The 20,556-nt window shown below is 39.2% G+C and overlaps 1 protein-coding gene across 6 annotated transcripts in view; it reads right to left on the reverse strand.

The window, feature by feature from the left end:
* The window catches only part of Mob2 (MOB kinase activator 2), a 435,540-nt gene that overhangs the window by 20,515 nt on the left and 394,469 nt on the right, over nt 1-20,556 (reverse strand). Inside the window, exon 1 of one of the 6 annotated variants that reach the window (XM_083133777.1) lies at nt 1,130-1,402. The exons of the other annotated variants lie outside the window; for them this stretch is intronic. Within the exon in view, the coding sequence (XP_082989903.1) occupies nt 1,130-1,239 (110 nt within the window). The 5' untranslated portion in view covers nt 1,240-1,402. Of the gene's footprint in view, nt 1-1,129; nt 1,403-20,556 lie in introns of those variants that run through there. 6 annotated transcript variants of the gene reach the window in all.

A 20,556-nucleotide genomic window follows, 5' to 3' on the forward strand; every position in this document is an offset into this window, starting at 1 on the left:
TACTTTATCCTTTCTATATTTGACCTGGCTTCTTGGCGCGCTGTGCCAACCACTCCGCCACGGGGGTTCGACCTGTGCGAGTAGAACATCGATGATATATGATCTGAAAACTGGTTACGTACTTACGGAACATACTCAAAACACCTGCAGCAAGATAAACACTTTCGAAGCCGCCTAAAAGAAACGGAAGAAAAGTAATACGATAGTCGCCTATAAGTTTTTGCATTTCTTATTGGGTTGCGTTTCTATCACTTTCTATCACTTTTGGCTAATCGCGAAGAATTGAATTGTTGTTTTAAGTCCACTTTATACAGAGAACGGCTAATCGGGACTAGACCTACAGTTTAAAGTAGGATCCGTCTGAACCACTGTGCCATATGCCTCCAATCGCGAAGTAGAAGATGAGCCACAATATGATGAAGAGACACTCGCAAAGAAGAGCCGTGCCGAGCCCGGGATCCCCTGTGCTAACCACTCCGCCACGGAGGTCGGCGCAAGCAGATACTTAGGAGCGATTTTACAATCCGCAATTTCTTTCATATTTCGCATACTCAATAATTTAGGGCTCTTAATCACGAATGTGCAGTTAAAATTTGGCGCTCACGTGTAGAACTTGCAAAATAAGGGGGTCAGTGATCGCAACCGACACCCTCGATTTCTCAAGCAAACCAATGTTGATCGCAAGATTTCGTGTTTCGAATACTTAAAGAACGAAACACATATTCCTGATATTACTACGACCTCAAATTTTAACTATGTTAGCCTAACCTAACCTAACCTTACCAGACCCGTGCAAGGTTATTTTACAACTTCTACACGTGAGCGCCAAATTTTAACTGCAGATTCGTGATTAGGAGGCCTAAATTATTGAGTATGCGAAATAGGGAAGAAATTGGGGAAGTGTCCGGTACTGTAAAATCATACCGATACTTATGCTGGCTGGAGTATGGGAGCCATTCGTGGAAGTGAGGTTGACTTAAATGCCTTCCGAGAAGTCACTGCTTCACACACGAGAACAGGTATCACACGAACCACAAAGACTACACGTAATCATTCCTTCCCCAACACCACCGTTTTCCACCACTACAAACACGCACTAGGAAAACAACAATAAAAGAACACAGGGTACCTGGAACAAACGGACGTCAACGCATCGTCTATATCCTGCACCCAACCATCCAACAACCCGCCGACCTTTTCGGGCAGGTTCAGCAAAGCAACTTTCAAATGTTCCCACATGCTATTCCTCGGGTCCAGCACATTTGCACTTCGAGCACCGAAAACTCATCCTCGCAGGTGGTAAACTTTTCCTCGTCACTCGCGATGATCGTATCAGGCGAAGGAAAAAACGCCGTTCTTCAACTTTTCTCCTGGTGTGTTCGCGTCTTGACTTTTTCACCCACTAACCGACTGCTGCTCTCGTAGCGCAGACAATGCGACAGCAACGGCATCGTGCGAGTTCTCGTGGAATTAACATCGCCATCAAGTTTGCCCTCAGGTTCACTCAGTGTTGCCACACGCACTTTCCTTCCTGCGCCCAATATTTCCCTCATCTTATTTTCTTCCCAGTTATAAATACAGCCTTGGTTTCTAGGGAGTTTGACACGCAAAAGGCATAAACATTTGGAAAGAGGTTGGCGTGTATCCCCTTCATCTGCCTGTGTGAAAACCTCAACAGGAGAACACTTAAGGCTCAGATGGACCTTCAAATTTTCTTCTCCTGTCGAAAAGTCGCTATGATATTCCAAAATCTGAAAAATTACATCTCCTTAGAATTTCTTGTAGATCATTCACGCGAATCTTCATATGAGTCACTTTCTCTGTTACCCAGATATTCTCAACACTTTCATGGATACGTACGTTCACTACACTTATAAAAATGGCAAATCATATCAAATAACATAATTCTGTTTCTTCTTAGCTTTCATTGTAATTTGACGCTGTAGTCAATTTACATAAATTCATATAAAATAATAAAACATTAAAATGCTGACGAATATTTTGAGAATTTATTGTGAATATTCGTCTGAAGAAGACCCTGTCAGAGGGTGGAAACGTTACGTTTTTATGTATATTTTTTATACTATAAAAGTTTGTCTTGGTCAGCATTTTAATGTTTTTTTTAATAAAATAATATTGCCACATCACGATTTCATTCTATAAGTAAACGAACAATACATATTAAGTATTTTTATGCAAATATTTGAACCAGGGCCTCCCCGATGGCGCAGTGGTAGCGTCGTCGCCTTGTAATCAAGGAGCTCCGGGTTCGATACCCGGTGGATCCCACTTTAAACTGTAGGTCCAGTCCCGATTAACCTTGCTGTGCATAAAGTTGACTTAAAACACCAAATCAACCAACCAAATATTTGAACACGATTTTCATGTAGCCTACATTGTTTCGATTGTTGATTGTTGTTGTTGATTTGTTGTTTTAAGTCCACTTTATGCACAGTAAGGTTAATCGGGACTGGACCTCCAGTTTAAAGTGGGACCCGAACCACTTGTGCCTCCACCGGGTATCGAACCCGGGACCCCTTGATTACAAGGCGACGACGCTACTACTGCGCCATCGGGGAGGCCTACCTTGTTTCGATTGATTTTCGTTATTTTACTTTGCTTTTTGTACCACTTTGACTAATTTGCGAATTTGGGGATGAGTGATGACATGATGAAATTGATGAATGGACACTCAGAAACATCCATACCCAGGGCCGGGATTTGAACCCGGGACCACTGACGTCGTAGCGCGATGTGCCGCGGCACTGCACCAACTGATTGGAATACGATTTCAGTAATTTTGGATATGTTTCAGTATGTCAAAATAATCCACGAATGCAGACTATTTCATATTAGTTCATTGGAAGTAGCGTCCTATAAACTCGTAAAACCCGCACACAAACAATTATTTTTATTTAGCGCGGGGCCCAGGGCGAGTGCCCGAGTTGCCACCCCCAAGGGCCCGCGGTCGAGAAACACCGCAATCCACGTGCTCACTTTCCCAGCGAATGAAACACTGGCGTCGAGGAATATAACGTTGCCAAAGCCGCGCAGCGACAGGACGAGAAATGGGACACGTACGGTATACGACGAACTGACCGGACTACGAAGTAAACACCCCAGTCACATTCGCATCACTCCTTTCCTGCGCACGTTGTCCTTCATGCAACGGAGCGGCATTCCTACAGCCCGCTTGGCGATCGTCATCACATCCTTATTGCGACAGAGAAAGGGATTGGACCAGCTACGCCAAAACGCGTGTTGGAACACGTTTAGCTGTCCTCAACTGGATTTAAAATATTTATCCCGGTTAGGGAGCACTAGCCAGGGTCGCATCTAGAAACATATTTCGAGAGATGGGAGGGGGAGGGGGGGTCAGAACCAAGTGTCTCAAAATAATAATGTTTAAATTAATTATATTAGAATAATTTTAAATAATTAATAGAATTAATTAAAATATTAACATTAATTAATATTATATTGTTACTGGATGAAAATGTAAAAAAGACGTTCGTAAGGATAGTGACATAACAGCACGTATTCATTATCTAGCTTACGTATAGCTAAGGTCGGCAAAGAAATTAATATCAAATAGATAAAGAATTGAATATTTACTGAATATCACAAAAGGATTTACATCCAGTTGACGAAAAGTAAAGTTCCTGGTAATATTTTATCCATATTATTATAAGTAGTAATAACTCTTTCATAATCGCTGCCTTTTAATACGTTCGGCGGAAATAACCCTCGATCAAACAAGCAAATTTTCATGATTTTAGTTATTTTATTTCCTGGGGAGCCCCTGGACCCGCTAAATACGTCCATGGCACCTTGCGTATGCACATTTTTTTTCGGAGGGGGCTGGAATTGTAAAGGTGGACATTACATAGTTGCGTTGTATGTGGTGGGCGTGTGTTTCACCTACGTCACAAACTGTTGCATTGTGGGATCGAGCAGCCATGATGGACGTCAGTTCTTGTATATAGTATACATGGAATTCAAGCAGGCGGGCGGGAAATTTGAACCTCGTTTATGATCAGTATTCGGGTGTTCAAACAGTAGCACGTGTTATTTCACGACACCTCCTTGCACACGACAGGAAAAAAGCCGCAAAAAGGCAGCTGACCTCGCATGAAACCCGCCTATAAAATATTTGGTAACATAATCATGTGTTTGTTTATTTGAACAATATAACGCATTTGTGGGGTAAAACAATTTCAGAAAATCTTTTCTGACACTTTTGGTCAATCGTGAAGATGAGGCTGGGTCGGTAACAAAGAACATCCATGCCCAGGCCGGGATTGGAACCCGGAGCCTCTGGTGTCGTGGCGCGCTGTGATAACCAGATCACCAGGCAGAAAATTCACTCCAGAAGAATGTAAGGATGTGTGTGTATATTTTTCTTGCATATATATATTTACACACCTCTAACCTTTTATTTTCGTTTTTTTAAATAATAATAATATCATTTCATACACTTTACGGTACACTAGCATTAACCTTCCGATTACTAACATTTCTCTCTAAATTTAAGATCTTAAAATCAATACTTGTAGATCTAACACCATAACATTTTAACCATACTTACACTATTATATGTAAACCAATAATTATTTTGGTCTCCGAATAATCATTGGTCGATTTTCTGGTATATGTAAGAAAAAATTAATAATTACAAATAAAGAATAAAGAACAAGGATGAACGGGGGAATCCGGCAAATATTTCGCATACCTCCGAAAGTATGCGGGAGGAGGAGTGCATTTTTCGGGGGTTCCCCCCTTTATTTTTATTTACACACCTGGATAAAAATAACAACTTCATTCCCACGCACACTGGGTAAAAAAAAGGTAAAGTGCTCCCCTGTGCATAGCACCACGCCATGAAGGCGTATAGGGGGTGTGAGGGTAACGCCCCACACTTTCTTGAACCGGTCGTGAGTGGGGGTGATGTGATCAGCACACTGGGAGAAATTTCAATGACTACTGATAGAATCATCGGAATATTACACACACACACCATCGCACATACAATTCGCATATACGTATATCTCACTTTCAACTGTAGGTCCAGTCCCAGGACTGTGAATTATATATAATATCCAAGAGCCGAAATTTAGCAACCAGAAGGGGAATTCCCTCCTCAACCCCTTCAGTGGATGTGGGGTGTGGAGGGTGGAAGCAGGAGTTGAATGAACTTCACGAATAAAAATTGGTTGATTGATTGCTTCATTTTACTTCGCTTCTTGTGCCACTTTTGGCTAATTTGCGAAGATGGGAGGGATGGGTGATGATATGATGACACTGATGAATGGATACTCACAAACATCCATGCCCAGGCCGGGATTCGAACCTGGGACCCCTGGCGTCGTAGCGCGATGTGCTAACCACTCCGCCACGGGGGCCGGCTTCACGAATAAAAAGTTTGACAAAGAACGGTACTTGCATTCTACACCAGGGGGGGGGCACGCAGCGGTTCGGACCCAATTTAAACTGCACGTCCAGTCGCGATTATCCTACGTGTGCATAACGTGGATTTACAAAAGGCCCTTGCACTCAACATTCTCCAGCGGTGAAGGACATGAACCTTCTCCGTAAGCGAATTAATTTACGACGACGAAACTTTCCACTAATTATTCAACGATCTCATTTCCACAAACAGAAAAAAAATATTCTGGGATCCGGTTGCGAAGAAAATCCCCGTTGCACGCACGCCGCCGACATGAATATTCGCATTGCATCATTTACTGTCTGTTTATGCCGCCGTAAAACGCAACAATGAACCCCGCGCAGGGACCATTGAGGAAAAACTTCATTCAGTGTTGCCATGCAAATTCTGCAGACATTCCGCTACGTCGTTACGGCATTCATTTCCATTTTACGAGGCCGGGAGACGGGGGCAAGAGCCCCCACTTTCCACTCAACCTAACGGTGCTTTTATTAAGGCTCCTTCATACATTTGACGAAAGTCGAATCTGAGAAAGAAGAAGAAAAAAGGAGGGTCATGTGGGTTGGTTTTTGCGTGGCTTACTCTGTAACGTATCTCGGACGTAACCGAGTACGTCACGAGATTGGCAGTCTTCACAGTTTGCTTGGGTCTCAGCTTCTACTTCCTCGTAGAGCTCCGACACAGTAAATAGTCCCTAACGAACCTACACAAGTTATGTTAAAGATACAGCGAAATGATTTTAAAAAAGTATAAAAGATTACCTACACATGGAAACAGATCTTCATATGAGATCGTTGAAGGTAGGCATTTGCTGTTTACTGTTCACGGCTGACGGGTGAGCAGTTGGGGTGGGGTGGGGGTACCTGAGGGGAAACAAACACAATCGCTTGCAAGGGTGGAAGGACGAGAATTTGTTTGTTGTGAAGCAGTTGACAATCTGGCGCGCAGGCGAGCGAAGAAAGCAAACGTGAATTATCGTTCTTTTAACACGTAACGAATTTTTCATGGATAGTAAATTCGTAATTTGATGACAAAAGATTCTCAAACATTCATGAAATGGAATAGTAAACACAGCCGCGCTTTCATGTCTTGAATCTTGGATATATCATTATGTGGGAGAGGCAGGGAGGGGAAAAGGCACTTTCTCTCTCTCTCTCTTTTTTTTAATCTTCCATAAAGAGCAATGAAAGAAAAATCGAAAACTGTTCCTATTTTGTACCTACAGTTCCTAAATAGAAATTACAATTTTTGTAACTATAATTGGCGTACGCAGAATTTTGTCGCCAGGTGTTTCAAGTTTGTTAAGATTTTAGTATTTATAGTAATAATAACAATACATTGTTTTTTGATTGATTGATTGATTTGCTTTATTTTACTTCGCCTTTTGTGCCACTTTTGGCTAATTTGCGAATATGGTGATGATATGATGAATGAACACTCACATACAGTGGCGCAGGAACGGGGCGGGGGGTACAGGGGTACATTGTACCCCCAAATTTTTAAAGGGGGTACTGTACCCTAGTAAATCGAGTTGTACCCCCTTTTGGTAATTTTACAGCAGACGGAAGGTACTACTGTTAAAAGAACCTATTTTCAATTCACCCAATAAAAAAAGTGTATATTGTTTATAATTTATGAGCATTATCTTTCTTACCACAGAAATTCAATCCATTGCAAACTTATTCTACTACATTGTGCTTGCTACTAGTTCGTTCATTGACCTGTGTTCTTGGTAACCTCCTTAAGGAGATGATAATTGTTTAAAATGTGTGTGGAACGATGGAACCATATTTGCTCTCAGAAAATCATGCTGCAGACGAATGCTAAAGAAGTGGTCTCGTCGATTCGAAGATATACAAATCTTCATCAGAAGAGTATATGACTGACTCCATTTTCTTTTGAATGTTTAAAATGTAATTTTTCGAAACGAAATATTTACACAAACGAGACGAGACACGACAGACCAACTTGGGGGGTACAATGTACTCCTGTACCTCTCCCATATTTTTCATAACTTTGTAAGATGGTGTACGGAAAACTATACTTAAACCTATATTTTAAGATATTTTTTTGGAAATAGAGTCCCGATTAGCCTATTTGAGCATGAAGTGAATCTAGAATAAGTTTTAATAACTTCAGAGTGGAAACCGAAACAAAAATATGCACAAACAAGAACGAGAAGGACCTCACCACACAGGAGATGAGATGAGGCTGTGACAATTCTCGACTCATCGCATAGCGATATCATTCCTAGGTGAAATTAAATTTTTCCTAGACATTTAAACAGGATGCAATTTGCGACTTTAGCAGAGGGACTTATTTTTACCTTTGTATTAGGGTATACTTATAATTGGATATTAATTGCTTATAATCTAATTGTGAAATCGAATGCAACACAAACACAACGCCATTTTAAGTTAAACCCTAAAGTCAAACTGTACATTACATTAGTCAGATGAATGAACGACATAAATGAGATTCACTGCAGGTTCTATTGGTATATTTTGGATTGGATGGATTCACAAGGTGTTTCATTCATTTATTTTATTTATTTTACTTAGCATTTCTGCCACTTTTGGCTAATCGCGAAGATGAGGATGAGTGATGATATGATGAAATTGATATACACTCACAAATAACATCCATGACCAGGCCGGGATTCAAACCTGGGTCCTCTGACGCCATAGCGCGCTATTCTAACCCCCATCGTCACGGAGGCCGGCGAGGTGGGAATGAGTTTTGGATTTTCTCTGTAGATGCGAAATTTTTTAACTGTGACGCGCACATGCTTTTGCTTACATTAAAGTTTACCTTTTCACATAAACGAGAAATTGACATGTCACCCAAAAACACACGCATGCACCTGCATTTAATACCATTACATACGAAAATAAACCTTGGCCGGCTCTTCATATTGTCCACCAAGGATTGAAAAGAAGAAAAAAGTATTGAGCATATAACTTTCCTAGTTTCCTCTGAGATCTGAAGGATTTCGGTTTTGTATATGTAATGATAAAGTGCTTGTAGAGTGTCATTAGGTACAGCTAATTGTAATTATATAAGAAATAAATCCTTTGTCAAATGTTTCACAAATATTTCAAACTTAGACTTCTTGCGAGTTGATCGGGAACCATCTCAACTCGAGTTTTATTTTCTTTTTTAATACAACGCCCTGTAGGTGTCTGAGAAAATACCAAATACATGGCTTCTAAAAGGCATTGGATGTGGTACACATCTGCCATAAATTGTTTAAGATATTTTTATGTGTAGCTATGGCACTTTAAAATTAGAATGAAAAGAACTGAAGTGGAACTCCATAAGTATTATATATTTAATAATGTAATTTCTATATCCATTGGGTGGGAGATGATTATTTCTGGTTGGGGTGGCCGAAGATCCTCCTCATCCCCTTTAATCTCAACCTGCATTAAAATGAATAGATGTATCATTGTTCGCTATTTTCACAGTTATAACTCCTGATTTTCCGTTCCGTTAAATTAAAACAAACCCCGAACGAGGTCCAGAGCTTTATATGTTTCAGAATTTTTATCTGTTTTTAAAATCTGTTTTTTTTTTCAAAATTCTAAGAAAACAAAGAAAAAGATATTTATGCAAAATATGCATTAAATAACAGGACATTCGTGTGTGTTGTTCTAAAATATAATATTTCACATTATACTTAGATATCAAGGACGTATTTAACGGGGGGTTCCTGATCCCCCTCCCCGAAAGACTTACTAAGTAGTAAAAGTAAATAATCAAAATATTGTTTAGCTTTTGTTCGATGATTATTTCCGCTGAATTTATTGGAAGCAAGGAATTTGACGCATACAGCTTTGAAGGATTCCAAACATTTATGGACACTACTAATATCATCCATAAAATATTAATCAGGAACTTTACTTTTCATTAATTGGATCCAACTGCTTTTTTGTTATTTAATAAATATTCAATTATTTTTCTATTTGACATTAAATTCCTTGCCAGGGCAGTTGTTTTTATGCAAATCTTGTCGATCTTAACTACACGTAAGCTAGATAATGAATACGTGCTGTTATATCTATATTATTTTACTATATTTTACCTATTCATGTAATAATAATAATTCATTATTAATTAATGTACATATTTAATTAATATTTTAATTTAATTAAATATAATAATTATTATTATTATTGTGACACTTGGTTTGAAGTAGTATGTGTGTGTGCGTGTACATATATATATATATGGGGGAGGGTGAATGCAAAACGTTCCTGCGCCACTGCTCACATACAACGATACCCAGGCTAGGATTCGAACCCGGGACCCCTGGCGTCGTAGCGCGATGTGTTAACCACTCCGCCACGGGAGCCGGCAATACATTCTTTTTATTATAACATTTATTAACAATAGTAATCTAATAATATGAACTGTTTATATTTTCGTGTGACACTAGTTAGTTTAAAACAGAGCACGAATTAAACATTTCTTCGGTTTGCCCAGTCAGTGATCACAACAGGTTCATTGAATGGACAGTGTTCCATAAGATATACACATATCATTCTGATCATGTACAATTAACTACACGTATGCTAAAATTGTAGTTTTACAACTTTGCTTTTACAACGAACAACGCTCACACTGGAAGAGCAAAGTTGTGCGTTACTGAATTAGTAGTCTTTCTGTATTATTTTCTGCAGATAAAGTTTATTTCGTGGTGAAGAGTAATGAATGGGATGATGAGAATAGACATTGCCATCTACATCGCAGGGAACGGAGTAGACTGGTTTTTCTAGAGGTACATTTATTTTTCTTGCTTAAGTAACAGTTTCTTATGTAGATATACCGGGTGGGCCAGACTCAATTAGGCAGCTTTTGATTAGATGTTATTTTTATTTTTTCTTCATTTTATTTTTATTGACAAATGTTAACAATTCCAACGGCTGCAAAATTGTTACAAAAATGGAATCACACACACATAAGTCATTGATTTTTAAGATAGTGGTCGACCTGGGCACCATCTAAGTCAACACAGGCTTGTAGACGCAAAGCAACATTTTCACACGCCTTCCTACACATGTTAACCTGAACATTCTTGAACTCCTGAACAATTACCTCACGCATATGTTGCTCACTGTCAATGGGATTAGCGTACACCTTGTGTTTGAGGTAACCCCAATGGAAAAAGTCTGGTGGGTTGATGTCGGGTGATCGGGCTGGCCAGTCCACAGGCCCTCGACGACCAATCCAGCGATCAACCTCGTTCACAGCATACCGTATGATGCAGCCATCTATCGACAAAAAATGTACTTTCCAATTTTTTCCGTATGCTGTTGGATTTATTGGTTACTAATGTTCGAAAACTGCCCAATTGAATCTGGCCCACCCTGTATACTATTCCAATCTTTGCTTATTTGAAGTACAAATAACAAGAAAAGAAAAAAATCTGACAAACAGATAAAAAATTACTGGGCTACAAAAAATAAAGAAATCATACACGGACACAAACAATGAGCTTCTTAAATATTCATGAACAGCAGTGCACGTAGATACACTATGTAACACAATAAGAACAAATACATGACAACGAAATTCTCACAATAATTGGAAAGCGCCCTGTGTTTCTGTACATTACGTTACATAAGCTAATAATACTTTGCGAACAATTTATATGACAAAATCAGTCTCAAAGGTAAACATATTCTCTGTTGCTATACAAAACGCCTCCTGTGCACTGCAATACATAAATAAGATCAAATTCATGAAGAAATTAGCCTCTAAATACTTAGTACAGTAAAATCTGTTGCTGTACGTTATGTGAAGGCCTCCCAGAAATAACTACTTCCAACTATGCCACAAACAGTGCATACGTTACCTACAAAGGTTATCTCGTTTAGAAAGATTCTCCTTCTTGATCAGTTTGCCGGTGTTTTTTTTTCTTCCCTTCTATTTTGGGCTTGGATTATTCTCGTGGGATTTCGGATCTGCATTGAACATGTGTGCCGTGGATAGACAAGTTTTGGTAGTAGACACTCAACATAGAATTGTTGTAGCTGCGTTTCCATATTCTTCTTCCAGAATGGATCATCTCTCTGGATGTATTCTATTTTAACACCTTTCTGTGTCCACAGACCAAAGATACAGTACCTTCTCCGTGTAATAATTACTATTACCCTACACGTGGTAATAGTAATTATGTGTGGTGTTCATGATATTGGCGTTAAGCTCTTCGTCAAATTTCCAGAAAGTTACTTTCTTCGTCTTGATGGCATGTGCAGGTGTTACATGTTTGACAGAAAAGGGACACTTAATTTCGATAATTGCATAACGAAATAAATGTTAGATACAGTGAAGTTTCTGATTAATATTGTATACATATTGTTATGAGTTGTAGTATGCATAAACCTTCTTTGTAATATCATTCAAAGCCGTGCTATCTCAATATAATCCTTGCCTTCCAATAAGTTCAGTCTCTTCAGATAAAGCTAACAACCATCATATACAACAAATGCTAAACGAGTATTGTTATTATTTTATTACTTGGTAATCTTTTCGTTTGGGGGAGGGGGTCCAGACGCCCTAAATAAATCCTTTATGTCTTTCAAAGCCTTATGATCTCAATCCTAATCATTGCCTTCCAAAATATTCAGAGTAAAAATAGTAGTACTTGATAAGTATTTCGGGTGCTATACTTCAAAGCCGTATTATATTTATAGCTATAATCCTTCCCTCCAATACGGGTTCAGAGGAAATTATCCATCGAATATGCAAAAATTGCTAAAGGAGTATATTTACATTATTTAATTTTAGTACTTCATAATCTTTTCGGGGGGGTCCGGACCCCCAGCAAACTTGTTCTACGTATTATAGAGTAATATTTGCCAAGGACACCGGTTTAATTGAATTACTCAAAATAACGTTACTGGTTTACGTACGTACAATGTAAACGTCTAATGGAAAGCGATAAATACTTCCCCATTTGATGATGTAGTAAACGGATAGGTATTATTTATATTTCATTCTGAACCTTTATTTTGCCGGCGATTTTGTAGCGCTTGAAACTTCATTGTTGTTTCTGCAGCAGACGATTTTCTCGGAGCCCACATCTTACTCCAAACACACTTGCTGCCGTCACCCATATTTTGCAATTGAACACGTCCAGTTGACGCAAGCACACTTCCCTGTCTCTTGCGATCGTGTTTTGTCTTCACGAGCTATTTTGTTGTATCCCTCCGCGTTCTACTGTGGGTGGGGCTTAGAAAGCTTCTAACTATCTGCACGAGGTGTCGCCACAGTGCAGCGACACTTTTACGTATTGCAAGGGTTTCGTTTTCCTCAAACAGTTTCAAAATAGGAAAACTGACTTCTACAGTGATGATGTTAATGTCAAGTACAATGAATATTGCATGTCCCCAACAAAACAGTTTTCCATAAGCTTGTGTGGTTAACGAGATAATTGCATGTGAAAATTACGGTTTTCCCCATTTTTATGCCCAATTTACTTATTAAGCAGGGTCTTTTTTTAAATTTCGGCTTTGTAGGAAATACGCAGCCATATTTTCTGAAGGATAGAAAACAAACCCCAAGGTTCTATCTTTGCTCGTAACTGAATAATCTGTTTAAAACGGAACGTCTGCACTGCGCGTTTTCGTCGCTGTATGAAGGAGCCTTAATTCCGGGAAACTATTATCACATAGTATTTTCGGTAGCTCATCACTGCTTTTGACGGTGTTCGGCATTACTGGTCGCCATTTCGAACAACTAGTGACTCTGGTCATGACATTTCATCGTCTGACTTAGATTATTTTATTCTTTAGGCCAATCACGAAGATGAACAGTAGGTAAACTAAAGTTCCCCGGAATGACGGTACATTTAAGGGTGGACCCGACACATTCTCCATCTCGGAAATTTTGAAGGTTATGATATCAGCACCACGCTCCGGCGTCAGATTGACGCTAGGTGAGCCCTGGAGCCGCTTTCATGCGGCGACAAGGGCGGAAAAATCCAACCTTAGATCTCCCACCACGGGAATCGAGCCCGGGTCTCCCGCCTGGCAGCCAGACGCCCTACCGGCTAGACTAGCGCGGCTCAAGGATGAATGGTGATTAGATGGGGGGGAGGGGGAAATGCCGAATTTCCTTTTCTTTTCAGGCATTTTTGAATGAAGTTATTCCACTGTTGTGTTCTAAAGTTTATTAATTCGTTTTCATGTTTTCCGTATATTAAAATCTTGGCAGTTCTGAATTGAGAGATAAGGGTCTTTCGATATACAGGGTGTTTCCGTGACCTTGAATTAAACTGGCACAGTGGACGGAGACTGTGACCCAAGTACCAATATGAAATCAGGAACACCGGTCCATAAAAAAGTTACAAGCCAAAAATAGTTCGGGCTGCCTACGACAGTAGCATAAGACAACTAAAAGATGAAGCTTGTAGATTTGATACGGATATTACACAGTGTATCATAGCACTCTATTTACTTTACAAAACCGAGCTAGCTAGATCAAACTTTTACAAACATAAAAACAATAACAAAATGGCTGAATCTTGAGGATATATTGCACGCTATTTCAAGCAACAACGAATAGGCGAAACCAGGAGCAATTTTATTGGTGCAAAAACATCGGACGACACTGATATACTCTGTCCAGGGAATCTCTGGAGCGGGCGAACGAAAACAAATCTGCGCAAGTGGTGACTGGAGAGGGCTCGACCAATGAACTCGTGAGAAGGGAAGCGAGTGCAGCTACAAGCCGTTAGAAGCAGTGCGTTCTGCTTTGCTGTGTCCACTCGCTTTCTCCCCTTCTATTCCGTTAGGCGCGACCTCGCTCCACGAATTCCCGAGACAAGAGTATAGTGTTTGGATTAACCTGGCTCATATCTAAATACAAGAGGAACCTGTACGTAGGCAAGCGAAGAGCGAACGTTTTCCAATAACCGCATGCTGAATTGAGTTTCTAAGTCCACTTTATGCACAGTGTGATCCAAACCACCATGTGCCTACACCGGGTATCGAACCCGGGACACCTCGATTACAAAACGACGACGTTATCACTACGCCAGGCACGTATGTAAATAGTTATTTCGGTGGGGGGTCCGAGCTAAGTGTCTCAGTAATAATAATAAAATTAAATAACTATCTTAAATTATAATATTAATCAAATATGTAAATTAATTAATATTGTATTGTTATTTCATTAATAGGTAAAAATACGATATAAGAATAGAGATATAACGGTATATATTCATTATCTAGGTTGCGTCCAAAATTTGTATAAAATAACTGCTCTGGCAAGAAAATTAATGTAAAAAAGATAAACAATTTATATTTACTGAAAAAGAATGTTATGTCCAGTTGACAAAAAGTAAAGTTCCCGATTAATATTTTATGCACGTTATGACAAGTAGTAGCGTGCATAACTCTTTGGAACTGACCTTCAAAGCCGCATGAACAATATAATCCTTGCCTTCCTGTAAGTCCACAGGAAATAAACCACATCGATTGTACAGTCACGGACACTGCCGGCTTGTAACGATTCCATGGAAATTCAATGTATTCATTACAAGCCGGCAGTGTCCGTGACTGTACAGTGAGTCCCTCGGGAAACGTGGCCGCGGAGCAGCGGCTAGTGTGTCGCGCAGTGGGAGGGCGTCTGCCGGCATTTAGGCGCACAGCTTTACGTTGACTTTGGCACTGGACGCATCAGTATCAATATAGCTGGTGTCCAGTTTCCACGTGTTTGTGAAGCGTTAAGGTGTTAACAATTGTTTTAGATTGTTTTTTGTTTTAGTTTGCGTATTACTGGTGCTTTTCCGCAGCTTTTTTATTTTTTCACGTCATTACGATAGGAAAGGAAGTTAGAACCTTTTTTGCAGCAGAATTCCCAGACGTTCCTGTTCCACACAGATACAGTGTTCGAAAACTTGTGAAGTATTGGAAGAAAATATCAGAAGCAGAAAAGAAATTGAAGCAATTTCGGAAGAGGCGACTGTTGAACCCGCCTTAACTAGGATTTAGAACCCATTTGAAAAATAATTTTCATTAAAAATCTCACCTTTTCTGCAATGGTTTTCTTACATTTGGATCAAACTGCGTGTCTTTATCTCTCCCTTTTCTGCAATTGTACAATAAATGGTAAACAAGTGCATTTTCATTATTTAATTTATGTACATCGTAAGGTTCGACCCCCCCCCCCCAATAAGTCCTTGCACTACGCCAGCCTTTGCATTCTGAAGCATGAACGCCACCTTTCGATCGTTCTCTGCTTGAGCCGTGCGTCTTTGATGTCTTTATGATCGCAGAGGAATGACGTCATGAGGCTGTTAAGCGTTTAAAGTGTGCCTGTTGGGTTGTGGCCTACAATTAGGAGCATTTGCATAATCGCCTTTGCTAATACGGCGCCCATCAAATCACTCCTTTGGTTCGGCGCGTGAGAGGGATCGTGTGACACAGAAAACTCTATTTCGTATTCACTGCCTGACAACGCCTGCATCCTTCAGGTATTCCTGGGCATCACGAAAGTACAAAACTGTCTCGTACAGTCCTTCCACACCAAGCTCGGATTTAATACGCATATTGAAACCGTTACTAAAGTAAAGTGACCAGATTTTTAAAACAACAGAACGGGACATTTTCATATTTTCCAGAAGAAAAAAACCTGCACTCCAACCAAGCAGTCCTTTATTGTTGATTTGTTGTTTTAAGTCCATTTTATGGACAGATACGCTAATCGGGACTGGACGTACAGTTTAAGGTAGGATCCGAACCACTATGTGCCTCCGCCGGGTATCGAAACGCGGGACCCCTTGATTACAAGGCGACGACGTTACCACTACGCCATCGGGGAGGCCTCCTCCCACCCCAGGTAGGTCTTTATAATTAGAAGACATTCATTGATATCTTGTCGATGAATGGATCTTCTTCAGCGCATCATTCTCTTCAAATAACATTTTGTAGAAGTTTACACGCGTCTGATTGAAGTTCACCTTAGTAATCAGCATAGCTTTCAAACATTGTACTGAAACGAAAACACACGTTCAGTGGAGGCATTAGTTCCAGGTAAACAGATAAGAAATTCCAATATTTTAAGAAAATTGAAATTGTTGACATTGAAATGTGAATTAATTTCTGCCCAACAACGCCATAGTTCAGAGAAGGTGTATTATGGCAGTAATTCTATGCCGATAGAATTCTTGCAGAAAAGCACAATAAAGTTTTATTTTTAGGTTCATTTGCCAGAAAATCGTGCTAAAATAAAAATGCTAATGGGGGGGGGGGAACCGAAAATATCAAGGTCACTGTACATAGAATATATAACAACAAGAAGCTGGCTCAAACAAACAAAAGAACCGTTGATTATCGCCATTTGCAAATCCTGGCAAACTTTCCAGATTTCTGTGCACAACATACACGATTAATACATGGTGCTGTACAAGTAATCACCTGATGACCGTCACACACACATCCACATAGCGATTTGCCAGAGAAATCTACGACTCAAGTGAATGGTTTCCTTCAAAAATAAACCTCGGCTGATCCCCTGCTATCTCGGTTCATTAGCATAAGCAATGACCTTTTTCCTTGCGCTGTGCGACCCTCTTATCGCCAACAGTTTCTATCAGAGAACCAACAAAGGTTACTTCAACGTCCAATATTTAATTCTCTTCTGCATCTCTCGCTCTGTTATCAGTTGCAACGCGCCTACATTGGCCACTTCTTGCACCGGAAACACACCCGAAATTACCCTAACCAACGCCCAGGGTGTCTTGTAAAAACAAAATTCCAGACTTTTCCAAGTTTTTCAAAACGAGAACAAAAAGTTTCCAGATCAAGTCATTTGTACGAGAAGGACACTACATTTCGTCTAAACAACACTTAGAATTGATTGATTGATTTTGTGTAAGGCTAATCGGGACTGGACCTACAGTTTAAAGTGGGATCCGAACCAGTATGAGCTTCTACCGGGTATCGAACCCGGAACACTTTGATTACAATGTGACCAAGGACGTATTTGGGGGTCCAGGGGATCAGAACCCCCCCCCCCCACCCGGAAACTTACTAAGTATGAAAATAATGAAATAATAAAATTACTAAAATTAAATAATGAAAACATACTTGTTGTTTAATAGAGCGTTATTTATTTCCCCCAAACTGATTGGAAGGCAAGGAGTATATTGTGATCAAACGGTTTTGAATGACAGTACCATAGTCAAGTGTATTTTTGTCTGTGACAGTACCAAAGAAGACTTATGCAAGATTCATTTCTACTTACAATAATATGTATTAAATATTACCAGAAAGTTTACTTTTCGTCAACTGGATCTAACATCCTTCTTTATATTCAATAAAAATTCAATTCTTTATCTATTTGACATTAATTTCCTTACCAGGGCAGATTTTTTTGGCCGATCTTAACTGCACGTAAGATAGATAATAAATACGTGCTGTTATATTACTATTCTTATACCGTCCTTTTTTACCTATTCATGTAATGAAAATACAATATTAATTAATTTGAATATTTTAATTAATTTAATGTAATTATATATTTTATAGTTTAAACATTGTATTATTATTATTATTTTATTTCTAAGACACTTGTTCGGACACCCCAATAAATTTCTAGTTGAAAATAGTTCACAACACGGGCATTTCCTGATTATTTAATAAGCAATTTCTACTGTAACTGTCATTAATACTCAGTGTATAAAACTGTAGTATGTTTTTCCAAAGCAACAGGCTTGTCCCTTTGATCAAGAATCTACTTTTAGTGCCTTTCCACACACAAAAAAAGATTTTTCCAGAAACACGGTGCTTCCCTGACTTTTCCAGAAAGTAAATTTCCCTAGCTTTTCCAAAAAGTAAATTTCCATAGCTTTTCCAAAAAGAAAATTACCTGACATTCTCAGAAAGCAAATTTTCCTGACTTTTCCAGAAAGTAATTTCCCAGACTTTTCCAGAAAGTAATTTCCCAGACTTTTCCAGAACGCAAATTTCCCTGACTTTTCCAGAACGCAAATTTCCATGACTTTTCCAGAACGCAAATTTCCATGACTTTTCCAGAAAATAAATTCCCTGAATTTTCCAGAAAGTAATTTTCCTGAATTTACAGAAAGTAAATTTCCTGACTTTTCCAGAAAGTAATTTTCCTGACTTTTCCAGAAAGTAAATTTCCTGGCTTTTCCAGAAAGTAAATTTCCACGACTTTTCCAGAAAGTAAATTTTGCTGACTTTTCCAGAAAGTAAATCTCGCTGACTTTTCCAGAAAGTAAATTCCCTTAATTTTCCAGGATTTCCAGACTGGTAAGACACCCTGAACGCCCAGCTCTATAGGCGTACCGAGGGAGGAGGGAGGAGCATGGGATTAATTCATTGATTGATTGATTTATATTACTTCGGTTTTCTACAACTTTTGGCTAATCGCGAGAGTGATGACATGATGAAATTGATGATCACAAAAACCCCAAGGCCCAGGTTGCGATTCGAACCAGGGACCTCTGGCGTCTTAGCGCGCCGTGATAACCACTCTGCAACGGAGGTCGGCAGGGAGGCTTGGAGAGCTTCAAATGTGCCTCCCTCGGGTATCGAACCCGGGATCTTGATTACAGGCAGACACGTCTCTAGGAGTATATTTCGGAGAGGGGTCCGAGCTAAGTGATTCAGGAATAATAATGTTTAAATTAAAATTATCATATGATAATTGTATGAAATTAAATATTAATTAAAATATATAAATTAATTAATATTATATTGTTAATATTACACGAAGAACAGAGATATAACAACACGTATTCATTATCTAGCTTGTCTGTAGTTAGTATCCGAAGAATTTGCATAAAAACAAGTGCCCTGGCAAGGAAATCAATGTGAAATACATGAAGAATTGAATGTTTATTAAATAACAAAGGATGTTACATCCAGTTGGCGAAAAGTAAAAATCCTGATCAATATTTCATGCATATTATCATAAATAGTAGTGTGCAAGCATAAATCTTTGGTACTGTTCTTCAAAGATCGTATAATTCCAATACAAACCTCGCAATCCAATAAGTTCACAGGAAACTAATAACTAGGGACATTGAATTTTCGCGATGCGCGAAATCGCGAAATGTGAAAAAAAAAAAGATGCAATTTTGAACATTCTGCACGTAACTACACCCCCAATGATGAAATATGCATGAGTTTTATTCGCGAAGTAATGCGAAATGTGTGCTTTTCCACGAAATGAACGCTTTTTCGCGAAATAACAGTGAAATATCATCAAATTAAGTAGAAAACACGCAAACCCCGGCAATCGAGGTTGTGCGCGCAAACCGTCGATTTGTAACGAAACGTTTGCCTAAAGTTTCCTACCACTTGCAGCTGAAGAACGTTTTATCTTCGATCACATCAGGAAGACGCTGCAATTGGGATTTCCCATATGCATAATCTCAGTTCGAAAACTTCGCTCCCTGTCAAGCTGCATTCCTTTCTTCCCCCAAATATGCATTTTAGAAATGAAGTGATTTTGTGTTGATGTTTTATTTTTGGTTGGACAGCTAAGTACTTGTGTATGTGTACAGTATATAAAAATGAAGAAATAGTTTATCAATTTATAGCTCTTTTGTATGTTGTTACCTCTCATGATGAAAAAGTGTGTGCCAATTTTTTTTTTCCACCGCTGGTATATACCGCTGATCTAACATTTTATTTACCGCTCTCCTCAGTTTTTATTTACCATAAATTTGTGTCCTTACTAATAACCCTTGGTTATGCAACAAATGCTAAACAAGTCAAGTATATTTTCATTAAAAGAGGAAGTTAAGAGTATTTGAAAACAAAATCCTTAGGAAAATATTTGGACCTAAAAGGGATGATGAGACAGGTGAGTGGAGAAGGTTACATAATTTGTACTCCTGTCGAGATATTATTAGAATAATTTAATCAAGACGACTTAGGTAGGCAGGCCATGTGGCACGAATGTGAGAGGAAAGAAGAGTTTATAGCATTCTTGTTGGGAAACCTGATGGTAAGAGACCTGTAGGACGAAGATGGAGGGATAACGATGAGATGGACCTAAAGAAAATCGGTAAGGGTGGAAAAGATTGGATTGATCTTACCCAGGATAGGGACAGATGGAAGGCTTGT

Source organism: Lepisma saccharinum, chromosome 13 (assembly GCF_977018435.1).
Source record: "Lepisma saccharinum chromosome 13, izLepSacc3.1, whole genome shotgun sequence".
Classification (NCBI taxonomy): domain Eukaryota; kingdom Metazoa; phylum Arthropoda; class Insecta; order Zygentoma; family Lepismatidae; genus Lepisma; species Lepisma saccharinum.